Genomic DNA, 27,583 nt, shown 5'->3' with positions numbered 1-27,583 from the left:
AATGTCAAAATGAACTTAGGCACCTACGTGAACTTCACGTAAGTGCGATAGGTAATCTCAGTAACAATTACCGATTCACTGTTTGGTGGTTATGAATGGCTTAGTGATCTTTATCTTTGTCAGGTGAAGTGGAGGTAAAAGGAATTCGGAATGATCTTCACGTAGCAATGACGTTTGGATTATTTTGAGTGTACCTACCGTATATAGCATATTTTTCTCACGCTTGCCTGAACTTCCGTTCAACTGGGGCAACTATGCTGCTAACAACTGCTGAGCTACACTTACCGTTTTCTGCCTCAGTACAATCACAACAATTCATTCCAATAAATACATAGAAATATACATAACGGCATACATAAGTAAAATGAATTGCATCACAATATTTAAGCTTCCGATTCGTTTGACAGCACTAGTTTTCCTGAGAGCAAAGTTTAAGTCAAGGCTCCCACAAAACCTATTTGTCTTAGTGCAGAACAAATAATCTGATTTAGCCAGTGAACAAATATTTTATTTTAGCCAGTGATGGATTTTGCGCAAGGATTCTTAAGATCAAAAGCATAAAATCTTGATTATGATTATATTGTTCGGAATAATCACCAATGGATCTTAAACCATCCCAGACAGGATCAGCAAGATTTAACTGGATAGAATCAATTTTTATTGTCGCAGTTTCGGGTTGGTAATTACAATATTCGTGGAAAATTTCAATTTATGATTGAGATGAGCATGAAATCATTGTTGTTGTAAGTCGAAAAATATTGTGTCGTTCAACCAGTAAATTTTTATTGGCAGGGATTTCAAAATGGCACATTTGCACATTTTTTACAAAATTGTCCATAGCTCGAAAACGAAAAAAAAAAAAATACCATTTCAAAAATTTCAGCGATTGAAGCTTATAAAATTATCTTCTCAAAAATATATTTTTGAAAGTTTTCCACTTATTGGAACATAGTTTTTCCGGATTTTCTTTACGAATTTTCTCAACGGTGGAAAATTTTGTGGAAAAGTGTTTCCAGTTAATATTTATTTTTTATTCCTGAGAAAATTTGTTTTCATTTTCATAAAAAACTTTGTTTCTACGATGCTTCTTTCTTGAGTTATGATTTTTCAAAGAAAAGGCTCAAAATGGCACATTTGCACATTTTTTACAAAATTGGTCATAACTCAAAAACGAAAAAAAAGTACATCTCAAAAATTTCAGCTTATGAAATTATCTTCTCAAAAAATTTTTTTTGAAAGTTTTCCACGAGTTGGAGCATAGTTTTTCCGGCTTTTTTTACGAATTTTCTAAACGGTGAAACATTCTGTGGAAAACTTTTTTCAGTTTTTTTTTATTCCTGAGAAAATTTGCTTTCATATTCATAAAAAAACTTTGTTTCTACGATGCTTCGTTCTTGAGTTATGATTTTTCAAAGTAAGTAGTGTCAGAGGAAAACAAAAAAAATCCAGCTGAGTTTTCCGGGAAAATAAGCGACCCTTATTTTTTCTCAATTTTTTTTATTCATATATTAATGAGCCCTGCCTGTGGAAAATGTTTCATGAAAATCTGACACCCTTCGGCCCACTTTGCACGGAAATAAAAAAAATCCCATTTTCTCAAACTTCCAACACAATTCAATCCTCAGATGCCGCAATTTTTGAACATTGTCCCCAGACTTCGCGAAATTCAACGAAGTTAAATTTCGCGAAACCGAGCATCAAAGAAATTTATCTGCAATATTTCCCGAAGTCGTGCATCTCATTCCAACTGACTATTCAAACCATCTAGTCAGCTTGCTCGCTAAACTTCGTGACAAGCGTGGAATGCCGAACAAGGAAAAGGTCAACGCATCCTGAATAGCATAGGCATATGGGTCACTGCCCGCGACCCAAGCGGTTTTTGGGTGGCGTCATGACGCTCGACAGGCTTGCAAAGCCATGCGCTTTCCTGGTAGCTGACCATAGGGAACTCATGACACTCGTTTTAGGCGTGAGTAACTATGTCGTATATTCTCTATGAGAGCAATTGGCGGTGATTGAATTGGAGATTTAATTTAGAAAAACGAATGGACATGCAAAGTTTAATAAATTAACAAATAATGAATTAACAAATAACAAAATAACATGTAATATTTACAGTCTTAAATTTAACCAAGAATTTATAATAAATAATAAAGCGTACTTGCTACACGCTTCTTACGCGCAGCTTGAACGCGAGTACGACAGCTAAGTCACGACGTCAAAATCGTCATAGGAGATCTAAACGCTGAGGTTGACCAAGAGGAGGAATTCAGACCGACTATTATCGACGTCAGGACCTATCGTAGCGCTAACATCGACTCTGACCACTATCTGGTGACGGAAAAACTGTGCACAAAACTCTCCATCATTAACAACGTACGGTACCGACGGTCGCCCTGGTATGACCTAGAGCAGCTTAAGCAACCGGATATCGCAACTGCGTACGCGCAGCACCTCGAGGTTGCATTACCGGAAGAGGGTGAGCTGGATGAAGCCCCTCTTGAGGACTGCTCGAGAACAGTAAAAGCAGTCATCAACAATGCAGCTGAGAGCAACGTCGGATACGTGCGACGGAACGATTGGTTCGACGAGGAATGTAGGCAGATTCTGGAGAAGAAGAATGCAGCGCGGGCGATCATGCTGCAGCAAGGGACCCGACAGAACGTGGAGCGTTATAGACGGAAACGGCAACAGCAAACCCGCCTCTTTCGGGAGAAAAAACGCCGCCTGAAGGAGACGGAGTGCGAGGAGATGGAACAGCTGTGCCGGTCTCAAGAAACACGTAAGTTCTATCAGAAGCTCAACGCATCCCGCAACGGCTTCGTGCCGCGAGCCGAGATGTGCAGGGATAAGAATGGGAGCATTTTGACGGACGAGCGGGAGGTAATCGAAATATGGAAGCAGCACTTCGATGAACACCTGAATGGTGCTGAGAACACAGGTAATGAAGGACGGGACAACAGAGAAAATGCCTTCGTCAGTACTGCGGGCGATTGAAACCAACCAGCCCCCACTTTAAGGGAGGTTAAGGATGCCATTCACCAGCTCAAGAACAACAAAGCTGCTGGTAAGGATGGTATCGGAGTTGAACTCATAAAGATGGGCCCGGAGAGGCTGGCCATTTGTCTGCACCGGCTGATAGGCACAATCTGGGAAACAGAACAGCTACCGGAGGAGTGGAAGGAAGGGGTAATATGCCCCATCTACAAGAAAGGCGACAAGTTAGATTGTGAGAACTTTCGAGCGATCACCATTCTAAATGCGGACTTTAATTAAAGTATTATCCCAGACCATCTTCCGTCGTCTGACACCTGTAGTAAACGAGTTCGTGGGAGGCTATCGAGCCGGCTTCGTTGACGGTCGATCGACAACGGATCAGATCTTTACTGTACGAAAAATTTTCCAAAAATGTCGCGAATACCAGGTCCCAACGCATCACCTTTTCATCGATTTCATCAAGGCGGTATATATCCAGTGAATTTGTTTGCTTTGCTGCTAATATAGACAAAGACGGCAGAACATTTGAAAAGGTCGCAGACCTGTACGTACACTCGCCTGAAACGCGAGGCAGCAAAAGTTGGACTCGTGGTGATTGTTTCCAAGGCAAAGCTCATGCTAGTAGGTGGAGCCTAGGAAGCAGTGTTACGATAGACGGGGATACGTGGTTGATCGAGGTAGTCGACGGGTTCGTTTACCTTGGATCCTTGCTGACGGCTGATAATAACGTGATCCGTGAAATATGGAGGCGCATCATCAGTGCAAAAATGGAGTTCGCGTTAAATCCGTTCGATACAAGAAGACGTGGAGCGCAGCGTGCTAGGTGGGTGGATCAAGTGTACAACGGTTTAGCGAGCGTAGGGTAGAACCGAGGATGGAGCGATATGGCCACGAACCGAGTAATGTGGCCTGAAATTGTTGATTCAGTTGTATCTGTTAAGATGTTAACTGAATAAATGAATGACGTGATATTTCATTTTTCATTTTCATTTTGCAGCGTTTGGTGGGGCAATGAGAGCGTAAGTCAGTCCAAAGCCGGGGGAAGGGATAGGTAATCCGTAATAGTCTATGCGGACCACTTGAACACCATCGGAAAGGATAAGAAGGGTTGGGGTAGGGTATAGGGAATGGAGAAGACTTGACACAGTAATGCGATTAATGCTGCAAAATGTAAATGTGCTGAAAGCAATTTAATTTGAGTTTTGAAGTTTCATTTGACTTATTAAAATCCCAAATAGATCGGCCATTGTACAAGTAAGAAAGAATATGCTGATCGCTTTCTAGAAATTTTATAAACAACAAAATAATAACAATATGAGAGTGATGCTAAGGGCTGCTGATGGCACAATGCGACGCTTTAGGAGATTTTTATACTGATTGAACATTACTATATAGCGCGCAATTTAATCGATGGTGATAACTTTACAAACTTAATCTGTTTTTGCACTGATTGACGATGCTGATTTATATAAAAATATTTTTAAAATATTTGATATTATTAGTTCATTTGTTTGTGTGATCTTGGTGTTAATAATGGAAAAATTTTACATACCTTTGATGATAATACTTCCCTGACCAGAAATATTATATTTAGAGCGCCCTTTTCGAAGCTATTCTATCCAGGTATCCATGTACTGCTTTCAATCCTGAAATTATTCTTATTGTGCATGCTCATGAACTATATTAGTGATGCTCATAATCATGCAACAGATAAGAAGGAGAGAAAAAGAGAATATAGGAACAGTAATTACCAATGAGTTAATTATGTAGTTTTGTTAGAATTTTAAACAATAGTAATGAATAGCTTACAAAATGACTTTGCAGCACAGCTGAGCCTTTCGGATCGTAAGACCGATGTATAAAAATAATTTGTTTCGAAATTGTCCGCGTGGTCTTCTAGTGCCCCTATTAGATAAGAATCAGTCATAGACATACATACCGAATGCTCGCCAAGACCCTATGACCAACATTTGTATATGTATAGACTTAGCTGATGTGGCTTTTCTAATAGGTAGTTCTTTCACTCATTGATTGTCTTCAAAACCTTGTCAAGTATAGAATATTGATTTTATTTCATTTATTACTACATTGAAGCTACATTGTACTTATTAAGTATTAGGTATTATTCTATGTTTTTATCACTATTGATATCAAGGCCAGAATTTCCAGTGATTGAAGAATTTTACAGTACTAGAAAACCATAGAAGATCGCTGAACATTACCTAATCATGGAACGGCTTTTTGCTCTATTATTTTAGGTAGATGCTAGTGATCTTCCTTTGCTCCTATCCGCAACCCGGTGCACGCGCCCTGTTGGTTTTCGAAAACCTCGTAGAAGATTACAAACCGTCAATGGCATTCCCAATTACTACCCCACATTGCACATTCAAGGGTCTGATTGTGCTCCTAACCCACCCTCAGTTCGTAATCTTCTCGCCATCTTGAAATTATATTTTCCCGAAGTGAAAGTAATTTTGATGAGTGATAGCCTAGTGCAGCTCAACTGCATAGTACAGTAGTTTAACCAGAATCTTAAGGTCAGAAGATAAAATCTAAATTTTGTAATAAAAAGGTTGCCATTGCTTTGAAATTCACCCAACATCTAATCAAAACTACTAACAACAGCGATCAATTATCAAAATTCATCACTGCCTGGAAAATATAATCCCAAGCCCAGGGAACTAAATAAATGAATGACGTGATATTGAATGAATTTCAGCTTTCGAACGACTAGTCCTATTATTCGTAAGAGTATGCATTTCTTAACAGTAGAGGAGATGAGTGAAACCCTAAGCTAAGCTTCCACGATGGAAAATATCCAATTGTTGTACGCCGAAAGCCTTGCATAGACTGTGATTGAGTCGGAATGCCCTGGGCAGCCCACATTGTACGAGGAAATCCCCACGACGATGGAGATTTTGATGGACCCGGTGGAAATGCTACCCTCCAGGGGATCACCGCTTCGGTCCTGACACGAGTTGTTTGTGAAATAATAATTCTCCGCACAGAACTGCTCTTCGTCGACGAGATTGTTCAGCTTGTAGAACTTTCGACAGTCCTGATTGTAACGGGCCACACGCGGACGAACTATAACTTGACCTGCAAAAATAACAATTAACCTTGAATAATTGAATATTTGATCTAAAAAGAGCCGTAAAATACCATCGTCAACTCCCAGAGTATACAGCTTCAAAGGTACCGTGGAGTGATTTGGCCACACACAAGCCGGCAGCACACGATCACTGAAGACAACCTTGGACGCCAATCTAACCAGCGCCAAATTGCCAGTCGACAACCCCACGTTGTAACTTGGATAAGCCACAATTCGCTCGATCCCTATATCCTGAGTTCCCTTCTCCTGATAGATCGCTCCCAGTCGGACAATATTGTGCGCGCCTGATTTAACGCAATCGGCACTGGTAAGGACGTACCTATCGCTGATCAAAGCTCCAGTACAGCTCCAGGAATTCCTCCCATACTGCTGGGTCCCAATCAGCGCCACATGTGGATATTCTTTCTCCTGCGCCGGCCGTCCCTCCGAAGGGATACTCTCGTACTCTTCTTCCTCCGTTCGCTTGTACTGCTTCCAATAACTTACGCACTTTTTCATGCTGTACTTCTCCTCGTTGGCTGACCTGCCGCAACAAACGATCGGATCTGTCCCGTGGCGGCAAAATTTCACCAGAGAAAGCGCACACATGTTAACATTGGGACAGCTTCTGTAGTACTGACAAATACCTGCTGCGTTCTGAGCCGTCGTACAGGGCATCCCCAGCACACTGTAGGACGTCGAGGAATAGTCGTCATCATCCGGGAAAACAATCTGACGCTGGAAACGACGGGCTGGCGCCTGCGGTCGCTTCCCCAAAACGATCGATTCGATCCACTGGATGTGGGCCGAGGTCCGCACGAAGTGTGCCTCTTTGCCGAAGCCACAATCTTGGCCGGCCGCCGTCAGTCCGAACACGTACGTGTAGTAGCGGTCGTAGTGCCACGTTTCACGCTCCAACGGACCGCCATGTTCGACCTACTCGGAAAGTTAACATTAATTCTACGCATGTCAATTGTTGAGGGACCAATCTTACCCGACACGTTTGAGGAACGAGGTATTTGCTGTTTTGGGCGCACATTACATTGGGGCTGTTGATATGCTTGCACGCCGTCGGGTCCACTCGCATTCGGGTCAGCACCAGGGTGTTGTCTGTGAAAGAGTCCCGTTTATGATTAGGATGAACTGTTTGAAGTATTTTCCGACATAGAACTTACTGTTGGAGATAGGTTCGTTGTCTCGCAGGAAATTGTTCAGATTGTATGGTCCCAGGCCGGCCATTTCGTACATTGGCATGGTGAGGTCGTTATCGACTAGGCAAGCGGGAACCACATCTGGGCCGAATCTAGAAAATGAAGAGCAATCAACAGTGTCGAATACTACTTTATTAATTATTGCTCGATCTGAAACATGGATCTATCATCCTAGTGAATAGTATTTTGCCAATGGAGCGACCAATTGATCAATTCCGTGTTTGTACTCAATTATCGCCCTTTTTTATGTTCATTTCAGGTTTCAAACTGGTTGACTTTCAAGCTTGAAATACTTTCCCGGACGTTGTTTTTGAGTTTATTTGGATTACGCTGAGTATAATTTTTAATTTCTATAATTTTACGGTAAGATACTTTAATAACACTATGTATGATATGGGGATTTTTTTATCGTACAAATTGGGCCGAAGGGTTTCAGATTTTCATGAAACTTTTTCCACAGGCAGGGCTCATGGATATATGAATAAAAAAAAATTGAGAAAAATTCAGGGTCGCCTATTTTTCCGGAAAACTCAGGTGGAATTTTTTTGTTTTCCCTTGACACTACTTACTTTGAAAAATCATAACTCAAGAACGAAGCATCGTAGAAACAAAGTTTTTATATGAAAATTTAAGCAAATTTTCTCAAAAATCTAAAAAAAAAATATGAACTGGAAAAAGTTTTCCACAAAATTTTCCACCGTTGGGAAAATTCGTAAAGAAAAGCCGGAAAAACTATGCCCGAACTCGTGGAAAATTTTCAAAAAAATATTTTCGAGAAGGTAATTTTATAAGCTTTAATCACTGAAATTTTTGGAATGCACTTTTTTTTCGTTTTTGAGTTATGGCCAATTTTGTGAAAAATGTCCAGATGTGCCATATAAGGCAGCGTCCATTAATTATGTAACGCTAAAATTGGAAATTTTCGACCCCCTCCCCCCCCTCCGTAACGCTTTTTGTATGAAAATTTTTATTTTTTTGTGTGAGTCGTAACGCTTGAGCCTACCCCCCCCTCCCCCTAGAGCGTTACGTAATTTATGGATGCCGCCTAAGACTTTTCTTTGAAAAATCATAACTCAAGAACGAAACATTGTAGAAACAAAGTTTTTATATGAAAATTTAAGCAAATTTTCTCAGAAATCAAAAAAAAATATGAACTGGAAAAAGTTTTCCACAAAATTTTCCACCGTTGAGAAAATTCATAAAGAAAAGCTGGAAAATCTATGCCCCGAACTCGCGGAAAATTTTTATTAAAATATTTTTGAGAAGGAAGCTTTATAAACTTCAATTCTAGTAACTTTTAGGATGTACTTTTTTTTTGTTCCTGAGTTATGGTCAATTTTGTGAAAAATGACCATATTAGCCTTTTCTTTGAAAACCCATATTTCAATCGAAGCATCAGAAAAGCAAGGTTTTTTTTATCAAAGCAATTGCAAATTTTCTAAAAGAGCTGAAAGAAACGATATGGGATTGGTTTTAATGAAGTATAAGTCGGATTGGATTATATTTTTCATGAAACATTACACCGTTAAGCAAAGCTGAAAAAACTGTTTCTTTTCCATTCCAATGGATTCTTTCTTTTCTATGGAACAAATAAGATTCTTTCTATATTTTTCTTTAATTTTATTTATTCAATTATTCAGTACATAACTTACATTTTATCTTAAAACTATCTATTTTTTCAACCGGGAAGATTGCCTTTGGTTGCTACCACCAGAAGATTTTCGTTTCTTTGTAGTATTAAGAACAAAGCATGCTGTATTTTCTTGGTTTTCATGTGCATCTGAGAATTCACTCGCAAAAATGCTTCGTTCGTCTTTTGAAATAAATGAATGATATTTTTTTGTTCCAGGAATTGGAACAAGGTTAGAAAATCTCTCCTGAAGTAATTTTTCAGTCTCTGAATAGTTATTTTCAGTTGCATAGATGAATTCCCAATCTTTTTTAAATTGGTCTTTCACCTTTTGCAACACAGCCCAGTCAAAAAATTGTTTGGCGTTATTAATTTCCGCTGACTTTCTAGTACTAGCATCTCTAGCCATTCGCTTCATATTGCCACCGATACCATCAAATGGACCTTTTCCATGTGAGGTTGGGAAAAAGTGCCATTCTGCTCTAATTTTAAAATCATTTTCATGGTTGCATACATTTTTTAAATTTGATTTATTTTTGTACTGCTCTCCGCAACCATCAGAAAGATAAATGATTTTTTCAAGCTCAGGAAATTTATTTTTCAATCTTGAAATTAGTTTTGTTTGAAAAGCATAAACTGATGTCGTGTTATGCTTTTTTATGTCAGCAATTACAACCAAATTTATGACTTTGATCGAAGATTTGTCTTTGTAATAAATTACAAATGGATGTATTGTTACTTGAAGTCGTACAAAGTAATGGCTTTGAATGGAATCTTGTATCACGCACGAATAATTTTCCGCGAAATCCATCTGGCACATTATTTCTTTGTTTTCAATTAGTGATTCCTTTTTAGCTCTTATAAATTTATTTTGTTTATCTACTTTGTATTGATGCACTAGAAACTTCTCTGTGAGATTTTTCAAGTTTTCTATAAAATCATTTACATTTTCCTCTTTGTTGATAATTTCACAACGAGGAGTAATAATCCAAAAACAATACTTAACTTCTTCAACGTTGTTTTCATCTAAGCGATTGGCAACAAAATCTAATTTCTTTAATTTACAATCCTCACAGGACCTCAAGTAACAATCATCTGTACTATCTGGACATATCATTTGACTAGTCAAAAAGGTGTTAAGTTTTTTTTTCTGTATTATGAACTTCAAAGCAATTAGTTTTTTTCAATGCATCAATCATGAATTTAATATTCTCATGTATCATGCAAACACAAACATTCATGGCCGATGAATCCTTTGTATAAACACATTGTTTTGGTTTAAGTTTCCAGAACGATGTGAATGAGACAGATTCCTGTTCACTCTTACAGGTTTCCAAATATTGTTTATATAAAGTATCCAAAGGGTCAAGCAAAAGGCGTTTTTGAACATTTTGGCGCACTCCATTGGGTAACTTAATAGATATGGTATCTTTCAAGCCAGGAAATGGCCGACTGATATCATCCCTTAGGTAAAAATTTTAAACTATGTCTTGGACATCTGATCCATGCGAGGGTCGTCCTACTTTTGAAAGTGGTTGAATCCCTAAATTGTATTTTTTTGATTCAGTTATAACGTGTTGAGACACGTCAAAATGAGCTTTAACTTTGGCATATGACCAATTCCTAGGAAATAATTTTAGAAGTTCAATTTGCTTGTCAGGTTCGGCTTGTAACAGCTGAGTTCAAATTTAATAAAACGGAATTAAAATCCTCTGTAACATCGACAATATTAGGCGGAAACCAAGTACAGTCAACTTTCGTTCGTTGCACTAAACCCGTGGCCCGATTAGTGAAAGACTTTCACTAATCGGGCTAAGATTTGAGCTGTCAAAACACCGATTACAATAGAAATTCAGGGCTACCAACATTAACAAATTGCGGTTTATGTCAGAAAGTGACGCTTGCCTTCGTTTTAGGTGGGCTATAGCCCAATTAAAACGAAGTGCAATTAAACGTAGTGCAACGAACGAAATTCGACTGTATTTATTTTCCTTAAAATTTGATTGAACATTTCGTCCATAGAAGCATTGCGATAGTTACTACTAGAAGCATCCAAACGTGAAGATTTTACTTGAAAAGAAATTTCCAAGAATTTAGCAAGCTCTTGTATTTTTTGTACATTATTTATAAAACCAACTGACTCACCCGAGGAAGGAGTTTCCTTTGGCGACGCCAACGAAGATAGTGGTGAAACTTGTTCCTCAAACGCCATTGCTTCTGGAAGATCTGTTACGAGAGCCTTCTGGTCACCGGTAATGGAGCACTTCACGCAAATTTTCATCTTTTCCGTAATCCACCGAACTCCATTCGAATGAAGCTTACTGATGAGGCCTTGGCTGATCGATCGTAGATTTGTCCTTACTGATTTGTGGCCGTCCAGTCCGAAGGGGTTACAGCATAAAGAATTGTATTCGTAATATTGAACTTTGTCCATTTCAACAGCTTCGGGAAAACTTTTTTCACTTTACAAAAAATAATAACGAGGAACATATAGCTGATAGACAACACTTGCACTTTCTCACTGCTCTTTGTTAGTTTTTGGTAAACTTATGATTCTCAAGCCATTTCAACGCTTTAAACTTGTATTGGTAAATACCTATTTGTCATATTGTCTACCCATTTATTTAACTGTCAATTTTGTAGTTACCTAACAGGAAAAAAATGCCTACATTCTGATTGAAGAAAACTTTGTTTCTATGTAGTTTCGTTCTTAAGAAATTTTGTTTATGAACTTATAAATTTGTAAATATATGGTTCAAACAGCTCATCCTAGCAATATTTGATCATGTCTTAGGAACGAAAAATGAGCGTATTGAAAAATATTGTAGGATTGGATCTTATTGATCGCTCTTTTCAAATATACTTTGTTTGAAAGCTGGAATAGCTAATCGGGTTTTCATTATTTGTTTTCATAAACAGTGAAAAATGTCCTGGGAAACTGATTCCATTTCAAAAATTTCATATTTTTGAGATAATTTGAATCCGGTTCGACAAGTCATGATGAGTCTTGAGTCATGATTTTTAAACGAAAAGGCATGTATGGCAAATCTTTGCATTTTTTACAAAATTGACCATAGATCAGGAACTAAAGAAAAGTACATCCTAAAAGTTACCAGAATTGAAGTTTATAAAGTTTCTTTCTTAAAAATATTTTATTGGAAAATTTCCGCGAGTTCGGGCATAGATTTTACAGCTTTTTTTTATGAATTTCCCCAACGGTGGAAAATTTTGTGGAAAACTTTTTCCAGTTCATTTTTTTTGGATTTCTGAGAAAATTTGCTTGAATTTTCATATAAAAACTTTGTTTCTACAATGTTTCGTTCTTGAGTTATGATTTTTCAAAGAAAAGTCTTATATGGCACATCTGGACATTTTTCACAAAATTGGCCATAACTCCAAAACAAAAAAAAAGTGCATTCCAAAAATTTCAGTGATTAAAGCTTATAAAATTACCTTCTCGAAAATAATTTTTTGAAAATTTTCAACGAGTTCGGGCATAGTTTTTCCGGCTTTTCTTTACGAATTTTCCCAACGGTGGAAAATTTTGTGGAAAACTTTTTCCAGTTCATATTTTTTTTTGATTTTTGAGAAAATTTGCTTAAATTTTTGTATAAAAACTTTGTTTCTACGATGCTTCGTTCTTGAGTTATGATTTTTCAAAGTAAGTAGTGTCAAGGGAAAACAAAAAATTTCCACCTGAGTTTTCCGGAAAAATAGGCGACCCTGAATTTTTCTCAATTTTTTTTTATTCATATATCCATGAGCCCTGCCTGTGGAAAAAGTTTCATGAAAATCTGAGACCCTTCGGCCCAAACCCGTACGGTAATAAAAAACAATCCCCATATATTACTATATATTGGGTATTGGGGAGGGGTAGCCTAAGGGAGTTAATTGAAATGTTGACTGGATGAAAGTGTGTGGGGTCGCGAGCCTTTTGTCATGAGAAAACAGCCTTAGTGTTGTCTTTCAAAGGTCTTCAAAGATATTAACTAGCCCTGCTACAACAAACAATCAGGTAGATCATACCATTCCGGTATGATTCTGCAGCCATAGGTAATCCTTGCGCTGATGGTGGCTAAATAATCATCATCATCATCAATTATCGCCCTTTACATTAATCACAAATGCGTCAACCTTTTATTACACTTGTAATATGTAAATTCCTGCACTACCCAGAACAACGGCGCATGTGATCTTGTTTTCCTCCGAGATAATCGGCATTCTTAAACCTGAGGGGTGAAATTTGGATATGTTATTTGATTGTAATTCCCAAGTAACATTAGTAGTTGAATAACGGTTTTTTTTTCAGCAGAAGTATGCTTGAGAGTGATTTGATCAACTCTTTTTAAGCAAAAATGTTTGGTGGGTTATCACTTATGTGTGTTATATCTGTGAATTCGACCTAAACGCCGATTCCTGTGTTCTGAGTATTCATTTCATTGTGAGTGCCTTTTGGGCTATCGAATAGTATACAGGAATAAATGAGTTTAGTTTTTGACTCGAGCCTTAAGCTACAAACAACGGTGTTCTATATTTGATATCCGAAACGCAATACATTTCAATATGGTTTCGCCTTAAGTATTCTGTGCTTTTTGGCCTTTTGCGTCTTTCATTAGATACCGATCTGGTTGTTTCGCTGTTTTTTGTTTGTTCTTTTTCGTGCTTAAATTCCAAAAAGCTTTATTTTGCCTGCAATGGTCACATCCATTTACAGCATAAAAGAACAGTAACGGTCAGTCTTTATAAGCTCGTGCTAAATGGTACAATCGGTAATGTTAACTAATATTTCAAGTGTAATTGTAAAATTATTGTGCCGTTATGGAGCACGGTGTGCTGGAACACACATATTATCGAACTTGCATGAACCTCCGATCTTTTTTCACTGAAAGTTAGCCTTGATAGTCAAAAGAAGCTTGCAGAATATTAAAAAATCTTTCATCGGCGAAAAATTGGAAAAAGACGATTTTTGTATTTTTACCCTTCTCCCATATATGAGTTCATAGGAGAATATTAGAGATACACTAATATGATGACTTTTAACGGCTTAATGATCAATTTGACATATCTTCAACATGAATGAATTCTTAGATGTTTTAAATTAAGCATCATTTCCTACATACACTCACACAATATGACCAGCCCATGGTGGTATGCCGTATTTTATATAATGGAAATTTCACTTTCCACTTCAGAAAAGCTCATACGAACGCTTTGTATTCTTCTTTCTGAATCAAATAAGTAATATTTTACGTATACGGTAAAGTTTTCTAATCAGAATAGGAATTCCCAGAAATGGATACACATGGCAGTAAAGGCTGTATTCATGTGCTTATACGCGCAAAAGTCTTGAGAGAGGGTTCACTATAACATGATTAACAGTAAACGGCTTATATAGCCTTAATGTGGTCTCAAGCTCATCGTGATACAAGTTTTGTGCTGTCACTAATCTACTCAAATGCAATGCGCACATTATATTTGGGGTTTGAAGTGCCTGATTTTGAGTAAAAGGGCTGGATTACTTCGGATCGACATTATGTCATCACTCCAATTATTTGTCATAGGATGAATAATAAATGTGGCGACGATGACAAATCGATCCAACGTAGTTCAGCACTTTTATTCAAGACTTCGCACTTATGGAGGGGGCAAATTTTGCGAAATAGACACAACAATTTCAATATAAAACATGGACACATACATTTTAGTATCGTAAAACGAGGTATCTTTGAAAATGCGGCTAACTTTGATAGTGCGGGATACGCAACGTACTAAACAAAATAACAAAAATTATGTTATTCAGTTAAGCAAAACGAATTCGAAACTAAGGGGTATCAGTGTGACACTTCACCTCTGAGCTGTTTTCGTGCCAATCGAGAGTATATGAGGCTTTATATTCGAATATTTAAAAATGATGAGATTTTGGTACTTTCAAAACGCTCACAAACAATCTGTTTTACTATCACTATTTCATGAAACTATAATTAGTTCGGTACGTATGCTTGATGGCCTAGCTATAGTAGATATAACATAAAAAGCTATATATATAACATTAAAAGCCTAGAGGTATGCAACGCCTCATGTACTTTACGGGATTCATTCGATTTATACTCATTCATGTTCCAAAAACGATTGATTTATGGTGAATTCAATGTCGAAACATGATTATCGATAGATATCTATTCAGAGATATACTTTTATACCCATTATTATCAATTTATGATGGTGTTTATCATGTTTGTTTTGACTGAAAACCGTTTTAAAGATATTTCTTGTTCAATAAATTCTGTGCTTTAATTGATAAAATCTAATCCAGTTTCTCTTTTAACACTTCAGTCGTAGCGCTGTTGTATTCTGTACAACACTGGTGGAAAAATCTCGCTCTTCGTTCCCAACAGCAGCGTGGTGGTTCTGACGGTGGCAAACCGCGCGACGACTGGAAGGTTAACATTCTCCAATCCAATTCAAACTGTGATGATGTCAAACAATAGTTTGTTTTGGATTTTCATGTGCTTATCTACTCATTATCAATGTTACCTCATTACCAAAAACTGACTTTCGATTATATGAAAAACTATAGAATCATTAAGATCGAACCGTTATGCAATCTTTCATGTGCAATGGATAACTAACAAACCAGTGCTTGTTTAAAATATTTAAATTTTCTCTAAAAAAAACTATCAAAGTTACCCCGTTTGATGGTATGTATTTAGTTTTAAGTATATTAATGTAACTAGGGATACGTTAATGATGTGAGATTTTAACAAACGCACTCAACCCAGCGGCTGCAAGATTTCCATTTAAATCTGCATGACAACTTTACAAGTATTATATAATATTGTTACTCATACAAGAAATATAAGACTGTCATAGTTTTTTTTTATTTTCACATCTTACATTTTCTGTATAAACTCTGTATATGTAACGATATTTTACAATATTTGTATGCGTTCTTGTTTTGGATGTAGACATACCGTATACAGGTTTACGTAGAATCTTCCTCCATTTTTCAATCAAAACAAATGTGAATAACAAGACCAGCTAGATGTGAACACACCATACAAAATTTAAACAGTACATTGCCCTTTATAATTGTATGGCGGTTTATTTTAATGGTTGCATGTAATTATACAATTGTCTGTTATTTTAAAAAAGCTTCATATTCAATAACGAACTCTAATGATTTCAATTATTCTGTAGAATAGGAAACATTGATTGAAACTTGAAAAGTTGTAGTATGTTTACCTTAATAAATTTATGTAAAAATGCGATGTCGTTAATAAACAGCATACCACCATGGGCTGGTCACCTTGTGTGAATGTAGGTAGAAATTATGCTAAATTTGAAACGTCTTGTAATCGATTCGTGATCAAGGTATATCAAATAAGTCTTTGAGCTATTGCAATGCATCAAAATTAGTGTAACTCTAATATTCTCCTATGAACTCATATATGGGAGAAGGGTAAAAATACAAAAATCGACTTTTTTCAATTTTTTGCCGATGAAAGATTTTTTAATATTCCGCAAGCTTTTCTTGACTATAAAGGCTAACTTTTAGTGAAAAAAGATCGGAGGTTCATGCAAGTTCGATAATATGTGTGTTCCAGCACACCGTGTGGAGGACATTCGACGCGGAGGAAATCAAACAGGATGTTCAATATAAACGATCCGGAGTTTTACAACCTTATCTGGAACGATAAGACCGGTTATGTCGAGTCACTATCGGAGATGGGCGACTTTGCGCACTTCTGGGTCAATTGCAACGGTATCATCACAATCGCGCTGGTTATTAACTCCTCTACTAGCAGCTTCATTCTACAGTCAACCCTCCGTGAGTCGATATTGAAGGGATCATTGACTCATGGAAATATCGAGTCATGGAACAGCAATGCTATGGAAAGCTGTTTGAGGGGACCATCATAGTAACCATGATATTTGATTTTTAGTATGGTTCCATGAGTCGATATCGAGTAATGGAACATCGACTCATGGTGGTTTAACTGTATACCGCAATGAATAAAAACAAATTCAAATGGCGATACCCTTTTTATTCCTTGACATTGTTGCACATATTTTTACAAGTCATCAAAAAACTCTTCTTGTTTCCGAATCTGTGTCGATATTGACCATTGACAATCTGAATCTGAATAGTATTTCAAACGATCTGAGTATTGATGAAGGTAATCAAGAATTCGAAACGGAAGATAATCAATCAAGGTCAGATGAATCTTTTCTGGACTGTAATGAAAGAATCGACACGGAAGATGAATCAGTAATCCAGCCAACACCAAATGAGAATATAAGACGTTCGGAGAGAATCACGAAGGGAATACCACCCACACGTTATTGCAAGCGTTATTGTGAAGTTGCTGATATGATAAAGAAGAATATCCCTGAACCACGCACAATAAAAGAAGTGCTAGCAAGTTCGGAAAGCGAACTTTGGAGAGCTACGGTTGAGGAGGAGTTGCAGTCGCACAAAGAAAAGTGCATTTAGAATATTGTTTCCCTGCCACATGGACGTAAATCAATCGGCTGTAAATGGATTTTTAAAAGAAAGATTGACGAAACTGGAAAAGTTGTACGTTATAAAGCAAGATTGGTGGCACAAGGCCTCACGCAAACATTTGGAACAGATTACGATGAAGTTTTTGCCCCCGAGGTGAAGCAAACTACGTTTAGAACATTGCTGTCTGTAGCTCACCAAAGGAATATGCTAATCAAACACGTGGATGTGAAGACGGCTTACCTAAACGGAGAAGTCCAGGAAACTGTCTGTATGAAACTACAGTCGCCTCTCCACATCTCGATATCGAAGGGACCATCGAGATAGGAAGAGATCGAGACAAAGAACATTGATTCAATGAACACTAGATTGAAAATCACTCCGTTACTAGGAGAATAATAAACAAACAAACTTCATTTCGAGTTTCTAAATTGTTCTGAATCATTGAAATCTGGTCTAGTAACCTTTGATAATGTTCATATCGACATAGGGAAAGTGTACCAGTTATGGCCATAGTGGTTCCCTATTTGGCCATAGGGATGGTACACAAATTATGTCACGCTAAATTTCAACTTTTTCGACCCCCTCCCCCCTTTGTCACGCTTTTTGTATGAGTCCTCCGAAAATTTTGTAAGGGTTGTCACGCTTGGCTTGACCCCCTCCCCCCTTTAAGCGTGACATCATTTGTCACATTTTAAATCTTTTTGAATGTTTAAACATAAATATATATCTTAAAGCTTTCAACTACAACACACAAAATCTTTCAAACTGTGAAAACATTCAAGTAATCCTTTATGGCGAAATAGAGAACCACTGTGTCCATAACTGGTACACCTAACCTATGAAGAGAAAATTGGGAACAAAAAATCAACAAGAATACATCGAGATTTGGAGATATCGAGATAAGGAGGATATCGAGATATGGAGAGCGAAATCGTATGCATAATGAAGGGACCGAAGCAATCATCGACATAGGGAGGGATATCAAGACGTGGAGAGTCCTGGTTGCGATTATGAAGATCCAAGTATGATGTGTCATTTTCAGAAAGGACTATATAAATTGAAGCAAGCTGCAAATATTTGGAACAAGAAGCTCGATTCAGTTTTACGAAAACTTGGATTCAAGTCCTCTGAAAGCGATCTGTGTTTGTATTCGAAGCAAAACGATGATGGTACGATGTCTACGACACAGTAAGACAACTTTCATCGATGTGGACCAGCTAATCATTGTTTGCAAGTCCGAGAAGGAACATGAGACCATTTTCAAGAATTTGAAAAGTCACTTCAAAGTATCAGCATTAGGAGTTATAACACATTTTCTTGGCATCCATGTAACACGCAAGATGGCGTGTATTTGAATCAGAAGGTGTACATCCAAAAACTTTTGACAAGATTTGGACTACAAGATGCAAAATCTTCGAAAATTCCACTTGATCCCGGCTATACAGCCGAAGGAGGAGGAAACAGATAGATTACCAAACAATCATCAGTTCGTCAGTCTGATCAGGATCAGGATTGCTGTACATAGCCGTGAATACCAGACCAGATATAGTTGTGGCAGTGTCTATCCTTGGACGACAAAATAGTAACCCAAGTCAAGACGACTGGAATGAAGCAAAACGAGTACCATCAGTGCACCAGATTCCGCTCATTTAAGGAAAGTTATGTGTTCAAATGTTTATTATAAAATAACTCTTGTGTCGATCAATATTATTTTTATATCAACATGTTACTCCAAGTATAGGTAATCAGCGGCAAAATAAAAAAAATTGAAAAACTTTCATCAAAAATTATTTTATTGCATTTGTTACTGCAACTAAGTGTTCCTATTTCCGCTCACGGTAAACAGATTTCGTGACGAACTAACTAAAAGATGCATTATTTCGAATTTTGTTATTTAACCTGATATTTTTTATAGTCAAACCATACTACTGCAATAAAGAAGGCTGTATACTAAAATCGATATTTCTTACAAATTTTGTTTAATTTTTTGCGTGAGCGGTTATTGGAACACACAAAAATACCTAGTTATCCAAAAACCGATCACGAGGTCTTGTGTTTTCAATATAAAGAATTATTTTATCAAATGAATATAATGTCAGACGATTTCATTTGAAAGTTATTAGTATTGCTAGAATATATCCGTGCAAAATATTCTGGATTTTGACGCGAAAAATCAATTTTTACACTAGTGAGCGGAAATAGGGGCATGAGCGGATACTGGTACATTGATGGTACTTCGATATCTCAAAGGAACCATCGATCATAGGCTAGTATTGGGCATCGATTTATCACAACTAGTATTTATTGATGCTGATTGGGCAGGAGATTCCTAGGATCGCAAGTTAACATCTGGTTTTTTTGAGTTTGCCGATGAGAACACCAGAACTTCGGGGAATGGTCACTTGTGGTAAGGGCTTAAAATAAAGATGTTAATACAGTTAACTCTCCCTTACTCGATATTCCGTATCTCGATATCGAGTTAGAGAACCATAGTAAAAGTTGGTTTTCATGGCTAACTCGATGGTCCTTAGGAACGCACTTGCACTGCTTTTGTGTTCTGTAACTCGATACCTCCCTAACTCGATGGTCCCTTCAGGGGTCTATTTTATAAGTCGAGTCGATCAAAACGAATCGACTGAAGTCACTGTCGACCAAAAATTTCGCTCGACACGGCTCTGTCTCTCGAATTTTTTTACAGTTGTCACTCTATGTGACTGGGTTACTATGGCAGTCGACGGGTGACATCTGAAATATGCCTGCTTACTTTGATCAACCCGGGAGCATCATGACAGCTGCCATACAATGTCAGTGTACCGAAACATTTTGGTCCGTGGTACTGTCAAACTCAATGAAATCATAGAGTGTGCTCGAAATAGGGCGCAAATTAAAATGATGCTTAGGGGTCTATTTTATAAGTCGAGACGAACAAAATGATTCGACTGGAGTCATTGTCGACCGAAAAATACGCTCGACTCAGCTCTGTCACTCGAGTTTTTCGACAGTTATCACTCTATGTGACTGGATTACTATGAGAGTCGACGGGTGACATCTGAAATATGCATGCTTGCTTTGATCGACAATGAATATAGACGAGTCACATGAATCTGCTCGACTTACAAAATAGGCCCCTTAATGGACATATTTAAATTTTTATTTTTGTTTGGCATTTGTAATATCATTATACATCAGTGATCACCAAACTGAAAAGGTTTCGTGTGGTCCTCGAGAAGATTTTGTACGACCCACGAGTGGGTTTTCAATAGTGGTGTGATGTGGTTCGCTCAAAGACATGCTGAAAGTTGCTTATAGTAACCGATCCTTTGCTTTCAAAATTATGTTTTGACCGCTTGGTAATTCAAAAGATGTCAAATTTGTCTGCGTTTCTCCATGTTGGGAATTGTAAAATATTACGTAACGCAATAGGGACAGGAATGGGGTCTTTCGTAGTGTTACGGTCCATACAAAAAAAAATCCATAGATAATCTGTTACTTGGCGAAGGGGGGGGGCTTAAAATTGGTCATGTTATATTTGAATAATTCCTTAGACATATATGATGATTTATGTCACATTTTTTTATGGAAGGGATTTTCTTTTGCAAAAGTGTAGTGAAGTGTTAAAGTTCAATTAGTAGTATTTTTTTCTTAGTAATTTATCAGCTTGAAAATCAATTTTATGTAGTTCATATTCAGCCTTTTACTCGCAGCACATTTTTCTTTGTGGATTTCAACACATTTTTTCTCATACTCAACAACAAATATCTAAGCTTCAATCAGATAAGCTTATTGGATGAACTATCAAGCTTTTAACGAGCGCTAATATATCACCAATAATTTGCTCACTCTTTTGTAAGCTGCTGTTGAAGTGTCAAAATTTTTGGACCGAGTGAATTAAGTACAACGTCGATTGAACGGACTCAAGTCAAACGTCAAACTGATGGATCCCTACCAGAAAGTAACTAACTTTTGACGGCCATTACCGCTCTTGAAAAGTTGGATAGTTCATGCAATGGATTTATTCACGGTCTACTTTTCTTGTCGATTTTTTTTTCTTTTCCGCTCTGCCCGTGTGTGTTTACATAAAATTACTTCCGCACCATGTTCACCGGATGAATATGCAACGAAATCGTTATTTTTTTGTAAACATCGGCCGCTGTTAAGGTTTTCTTCTAGCTGGAAGTTTCAGTGTGACATCATCGTAAATTAGTTCATACTTAATTAAACGGAATCGCCGAGAATCCAACAGCTGATTTTTCGATTATAATTTGACAATTTTCGGTAAAATCTTTACCGAGATCTCGGTAAACGTTTGCCGAATCTCGGTAACGTTCACCGAGATCTCGACAAAAAATTTGGATTGCCAAAGTCTCTGTAAAATAAGTACCGAGATTCGGCATTAAAAATTACCGAATTCTCAGCTGTTAGGTTCTCGGCAAAACATTTTACTGAGGTCGGTGAAATAATTTAAGTGTGTAGGCCTATTTTATTGAAACGTAGACCTGTGGTAATGAGTATGAGAAAAAAGTGTAAAAATCGCGCATTTTCGCTTTTGGATTTAATTTGATCCCATTGAAACCCATTCATACACACTTATTTTCAGTTATTCTGTTCGGTTTTTTTTTATAGATGTACATCTGTAAATCTTAAAAAATACTGAGTTTTCTGCTCTTCGCTGTTAGATCACCGATGTACAGCAATATTTTTTTTTTATTTTACTGAGTTCGGTAGCTATTACTACTGATCATCCAGCTATATTGAAATTTTACCGGAACGACTCAGTAAGATTCAAAAGTCAGTAAAATTAAATTACTGAATCCCGGTGCTCATATTTTTTACTGAGTTTTTTTTATCGGTAAAATAAAATGATAGAAATGGAAATAAAAACAACCCAGCCGCAGTGATCTGCGATGTTGATAACTTCTTCCGAAAAAGAACATTGCTTTTTAGAAACGGATTCCTGCGATTGTTCTAAAACTACTCTGATTAGGGCACACAACCCTCAGAGAAAACATGTTGAGGTTAGGGCTGTTATCTCCATAGAAATTTGCAGCCTGTTTAGTATTCCTTGGCATTACATTTTTCCACCTGATTTTTTTATTAGGTAAAGCAATGATCCGCACTTTGAAGTGATTAATCTTTCGTTTATCCGTGGAAAGGTTCCGGATGTTAGGGTAATTTGTTCTTAATGATTGACCATGCATGAATAAAAAAAAAAAACATTCAGAGATAAGGTAAAGGAGCTCCCGGAAAGGCTGGGCTTTAGAAACTGAAAAACTCGTCAATTTAAGGTAAGCAAATATTTTTTGCTGAAAAAATCTGTTGAAAATGTACTAAGCACTAACAATTCATTCAATCTTTTCACCGAACGAATTGATGCGCGTTTAATTCATTTGGTGTCAAAACTTGGTGCTTTCATTAAGTTTATTCTCACTGCATGAATTTGATTTTATTCGCCCTTATTTCATTTCATTCCATTCGTTGTTTGGCACCCGTCAACAACGAAACAAATTTCCGATCTCCCATAGTGGAAAATCGTGCCGGCAGCGGTGGATGGTCCCATTGTTTACGCTGCAAGTAGGTACGTGAAAATTGCGTTATCTGTCACTTCGCGGGGGGGTTGACTTTGATCGACAATGATTACAGACGAGTCACATGAACTAAAGAGTCTAAATTATAAAGAGACGAAATCTGATCATATTCAAAATAAATCAGCTAGCAACTATGCCAAATCTATTACGCAGCACTGCCAATGTTGAATCCCACGCTAAAAGTGTGTCACAGGTTTTATGTGTTGAGTTTTCACAGGTTTGGGTAACGAATGAAAAATTGACTAAATGTGTGGAAAACCAATGTAATGAGTAGAGCATTCTTCATGCAAAGCATGAAAATTGCAACCGACACTCAAGTATTTAGAAAATATGCTACTTCAGAAGAAGCAAAATTTTCGTGGGCGGTAACATTTTTGTGTGAGCCGTTTTCAGCTTGTGTGAAAAAGTGTTTGACAAGTCTCCTGCTCGATTGGAATGACATTGACAGTAAACTTGGAATTCCAATTGGAACATTTCGCTTCTTTGCTTATAGTTTCTTTAACATGAACCTGCTCGATTTACAAAATAGACCCCTGTATACAGTACTAATGATTCCCAACCAACAACAAAATTTGTTTAAGGCCTTTTGGTGCGTCATCACAAAATGGCTTCTTCAAAAATCGTTATCATATTGTTATGGTAGTATTGGTATTTGCAACATCGATGAAATATAACTGCTTATCACCTGATTTAATGGATAATTTATGCGAAGAAAAATGCTTCAGGTGGTATTTCAATATTTAATCAACACTTTCAGGTACAGCATTATCAATTTAGCGACAATATACATGAGATTTATATTCTCAAAAAAAATCTCCGATTTTATGCCGCATTTCATTGCCTCACACAACTACACTTGTAAATAGAAGGTGCTTACCTTTTCCATTGTAATTCTGCAGCAAACATTTGTGTTTTGGATTTCATATTGCGTTCACTACACTTCCACTAAACAAATCTTTCATTTACTTCCCTTAAAGGAACACATTTCAAACGGGAATCGAATATTTATAAAGTTTTATCAACCGCAACATTCAAAACTATTATGGCGGTGGTTTTCACTTGCTGCGAATCGACGCCGCCACCGCACACTGAGACATGCCTGTGTTTATAGTCTAAAATATCCAACTTTTTTTCTGTTGTATTAATTTTCAGTGCGGATAGGTTGGGCAAAGCATAGAAACTTGAAATTCATACGTTGTTTGTTTTTCGATTCTCTCAAATTACAAAAACCATCTCTACGAAGCATAAAATCATACCAATAGTTTATCAATTTGGACCACCCAAAATAATTGAAAAGCTCCACAGTGCGATGCGTCGGGATGCGTCGGAACGCGTCTATCGTGTGTGCACAATCATCGCGATCGTTGAGCGCAGTGATGTCAGAGTTGCTATCTGTAAAATCATAGCATTTAATGTGAATTGATCACAAAAATCACTAAAATTTTATTAAATCAGTGATCTTGTGATGGAAAACTATTTGCAAAATGATAAGTTTTTATGATATGCAGCAAATGTTCCGAAAACAAGCATATAAAAATTGCTAGAAAAATCTGTCACCAATCACCTGGCAACACCGTCATCCCTTGCAAACATAAACCGTACCGATGCATAACAAAAATATGAGATAAATCCAATTAAAAACTGAGAAATTTCGTTGCCCTTCATTAAATTGTAATGTTTTCTTTTGATATGTACGATTGAAGAGTTGATTTTGATTTCCAATACTCGTCAATCTACTAAATTTCCCATGTGTTTACATAAAAATATGCTTAACACAAATGTTATATTTTGTGTTTGTTTGTTTTGAAAATATACATGGAAAGGCGACACTACTACTATTACATCAATGATGATTCTAATGATTCTTTGACTTACACGCCGCTTCACCTTAATACTGTAAATGAGATCAAACCAGTGGCGCCGTTTAGTAAAATTAAACCGTTTCCCCAAGCAATTAATAACACATGAAACATACAACTTTTCCCCTAAATCCCCTAATAATTTCAATTTTACTTTACGTGAGTAACAATCTCAAACTCAATCGCAAGTGAAACCCCCGAACAATTAAAAGCAGATCGATCGTCTATCTGCAGTACACACATAGATACACACTGATTTACCTACTCACCTCACATCAGTAGCCAGTTTGACCAGTGCGATATCGTTCTCCAGGTTTCCTTCGCGGTACTTGGGATGTTTTATGAACTGCGCTATCCGTACGATTTGCGCCTCCGGTTGATCCTTGTGAATGTCCAAATCCCCAACCTTGACATGGCTTGGCGATAAGTTGAACACAAACTTGTCGCAATGCGCCACCGTCAGCACGTAATCCTCATTTATCAACACTCCACCACAGTTCCACTGGATTCGATTTCCGCGCGTGTAGCCCAAATAGACACGATGCTTGGCCATTATTTCAATGTCCATGTAGCTCTTCTCCGGTTCGATAAACACGTGATCACCCACCCTATTAGTCACCATGGACTCGTCCGCCTCTCGCATTTGAATGTATCTTGCAGCGCAGGTTTCCGGCGCGAAGGATTCCCCGGTTTCCGTTTCGAGCCACGAGATGTACGACGAAACTCTAGTGTAGACTGAGGGTGCAGCCGTGCCGCAGAACACTCCAAAGGAGGTGATTCCCACTACGTACGGCGTCGATCGATGGTTGGACATCAATTTGATCTGTAGTGGACCTCCGGAGTCACCCAGGCAAGTGTCCATTTTGCTGTCGCGAGCACACACTTGCGTATCCACTATTCCGGACCGGAGCTTACGGATGTCTGAGTTGTGAAACTTTGCGCACTCATCGTTCGATATGGGTGATAGTTGCACTTTTAGTAAAATTGGCGTTTTATCGCCAGCGTAGGAAGTTTGGCCGAATCCGACCGCTTCAAGGCGCGGAAAATCCACTTCAGGTTGGTTCCAGAGACAAGCAGGAGTCACCACATCGTTGATTGTGACCGTTCGTTCCAACGTGATGATGGCAATGTCAAAGTAGAACGAGGAGAACTTGTGCTCCGGATGGCGCTGAAATCTTTCGATTTTGTACTGTTGTGCGAATTCGTTTTTGGGGTCATCGAGAGTGGTGTTGATGTGAATGACACCTAACCGAACTACGTCCGGAGGAACGCCATCCCGGCTGGCACAGTGAGCACCGGTCATAACGTGACGTGCTGTTATCAACGATCCCCCACAGCTGAAATCGATGGCGCCATTCGGTCCCGTCCAACCGATCGCTGCCATGTGAGCAAACTCACCCAACCGCACGGGAACTCCAAAGATCGGATAGATTAAGTTGTAGTCACCATATTTGTGGTACCGGAGATGACAATCTAAGAATGAAATAGCTCATCTTACATAAGTGCCATACTGCCCATAACTGCATAACAGTCACATTCGACATTTTTGACAATTTCGAGTTAATACCGGGGAGAGTCATCAAATGACAAATAATTTCGATCCACTTACTAAAATCTGCGAGATTATTCTAGAAAATTCGAAAAAAATACCAAGTTGTTTTGTCACATTGGCAATTGTAACCGCATAACAGTCACATTGAGATTATACTTGAGCCTCATAATGCAGTGGCAACGAAATTTCTATCAGAATTTTTTTCTGACTATTCACCCAATAAGTGATATGAGTTGTACAAAATTTCAGCCTCAAATAAGCACTTTTGAATTTCGAGTGATATTTTGAAATATCAGTTTCCTCCCATACTGCAATAAAATGCAAACTTGGTATCCCATTTACTCAATGCCTACTTTTGTCGAATGTTACAAATATGCAGTTATGGGCAGCATAGGTGTAATTAAAAAAACACGCCGATCTAACAATATTGCGTACCATTCAATCCTTGGCGCACGTTGGGCAGCAACGCCTTGTTCACGTCAGTGGGAAACACATTCTCAGCCGGCTGCAATCGGCAGAGCGCGGGATCGATCGCCAGGCCACCAATGATCAACGCGATAATGGAGCTTCCACAGATGTGCACTTTATTCGAGCGCATCGTAAGTAACACTGCTTGTCGTTTGTGTTCCCACAAACAAATTTCTACCAATTCTACCTAACTAAGTCGTACACTTATGAGGAGAGCGACAGAACTCACAGGAGAGAACCAGTTTAGCGGGAATCTGACTCATCTTCTACCAATCGCCAATGGCGTAGGAACAGGTGAGGGCAGGGGTCAGGCTCCCTTCTCTCCATAGTTTGGTAGGCCCCTCCTAGAAATATTCCATGATAAATAAAATTAAATGGAAAAAATCTAATTTACATAAAATATTTTTTTTTTTGTTGAATTAAGAGCTAACTAAATAATGGGAGATCACCCACTATAGGGCACCTAAGCTTTCAATTTATAAACTTAAAAATTTTGTTTTTATACAGTCTTGTTGCTCATTTCTTCTAAATATGATCATTTTTGTTTCATGTAAAATTTGATTTCGTTGATTTTTGGTACCAAACTGATGACTGGAAGATGACCTCCAATACCGGACACTGTCTCCAAGTATCTCAAAATCAATAAATTTGTGCCTTATTGAATGTTTATCCTTCAGCAGAAGT

At 37.8% G+C, this 27,583-nt stretch overlaps 1 protein-coding gene across 2 annotated transcripts; it reads right to left on the bottom strand.

Moving 5' to 3' along the window:
* Window positions 1-5,722: 5,722 nt before the first annotated feature.
* On the bottom strand, window positions 5,723-27,056 carry LOC5577665 (transmembrane protease serine 9). Of its 2 annotated transcripts, XM_021838128.1 has the most exons (7): window positions 26,867-27,056; window positions 25,149-26,352; window positions 7,264-7,391; window positions 7,083-7,198; window positions 6,736-7,024; window positions 6,160-6,654; window positions 5,723-6,096 (listed from the first exon to the last, which is right to left on the bottom strand). In XM_021838128.1, exons 1-7 carry the CDS (start codon window positions 27,027-27,029, stop codon window positions 5,792-5,794), a joined length of 2,700 nt encoding a protein of 899 aa, XP_021693820.1. In that variant the 5' UTR covers window positions 27,030-27,056; the 3' UTR covers window positions 5,723-5,791. The 2 variants fall into 2 exon arrangements, with proteins under 2 accessions (XP_021693820.1, XP_021693818.1); XM_021838126.1 differs by having other exon boundaries at window positions 6,160-7,024.
* Window positions 27,057-27,583: the final 527 nt, after the last annotated feature.

The sequence above is a fragment of the Aedes aegypti genome, chromosome 1, assembly GCF_002204515.2.
Source record: "Aedes aegypti strain LVP_AGWG chromosome 1, AaegL5.0 Primary Assembly, whole genome shotgun sequence".
NCBI lineage: Eukaryota > Metazoa > Arthropoda > Insecta > Diptera > Culicidae > Aedes > Aedes aegypti.
Note: the sequence above shows the minus strand (reverse complement) of the source record. Positions and strands in the feature narration are given on the sequence as shown.

What these genes read in the sequence shown, in the direction of transcription:
- LOC5577665 (XM_021838126.1), bottom strand. Translation starts at nt 27,029, where the DNA reads ATGCGCTCGAATAAAGTGCACATCTGTGGAAGCTCCATTATCGCGTTG. An exon ending in CGTGCGCCAAGGATTGAATG is followed by an intron (nt 26,353 to 26,866) that starts GTACGCAATATT and finishes TTTCATTCTTAG; the next exon opens with ATTGTCATCTCCGGTACCAC. An exon ending in TCGTTCCTCAAACGTGTCGG is followed by an intron (nt 7,025 to 7,082) that starts GTAAGATTGGTC and finishes CTTTCCGAGTAG; the next exon opens with GTCGAACATGGCGGTCCGTT.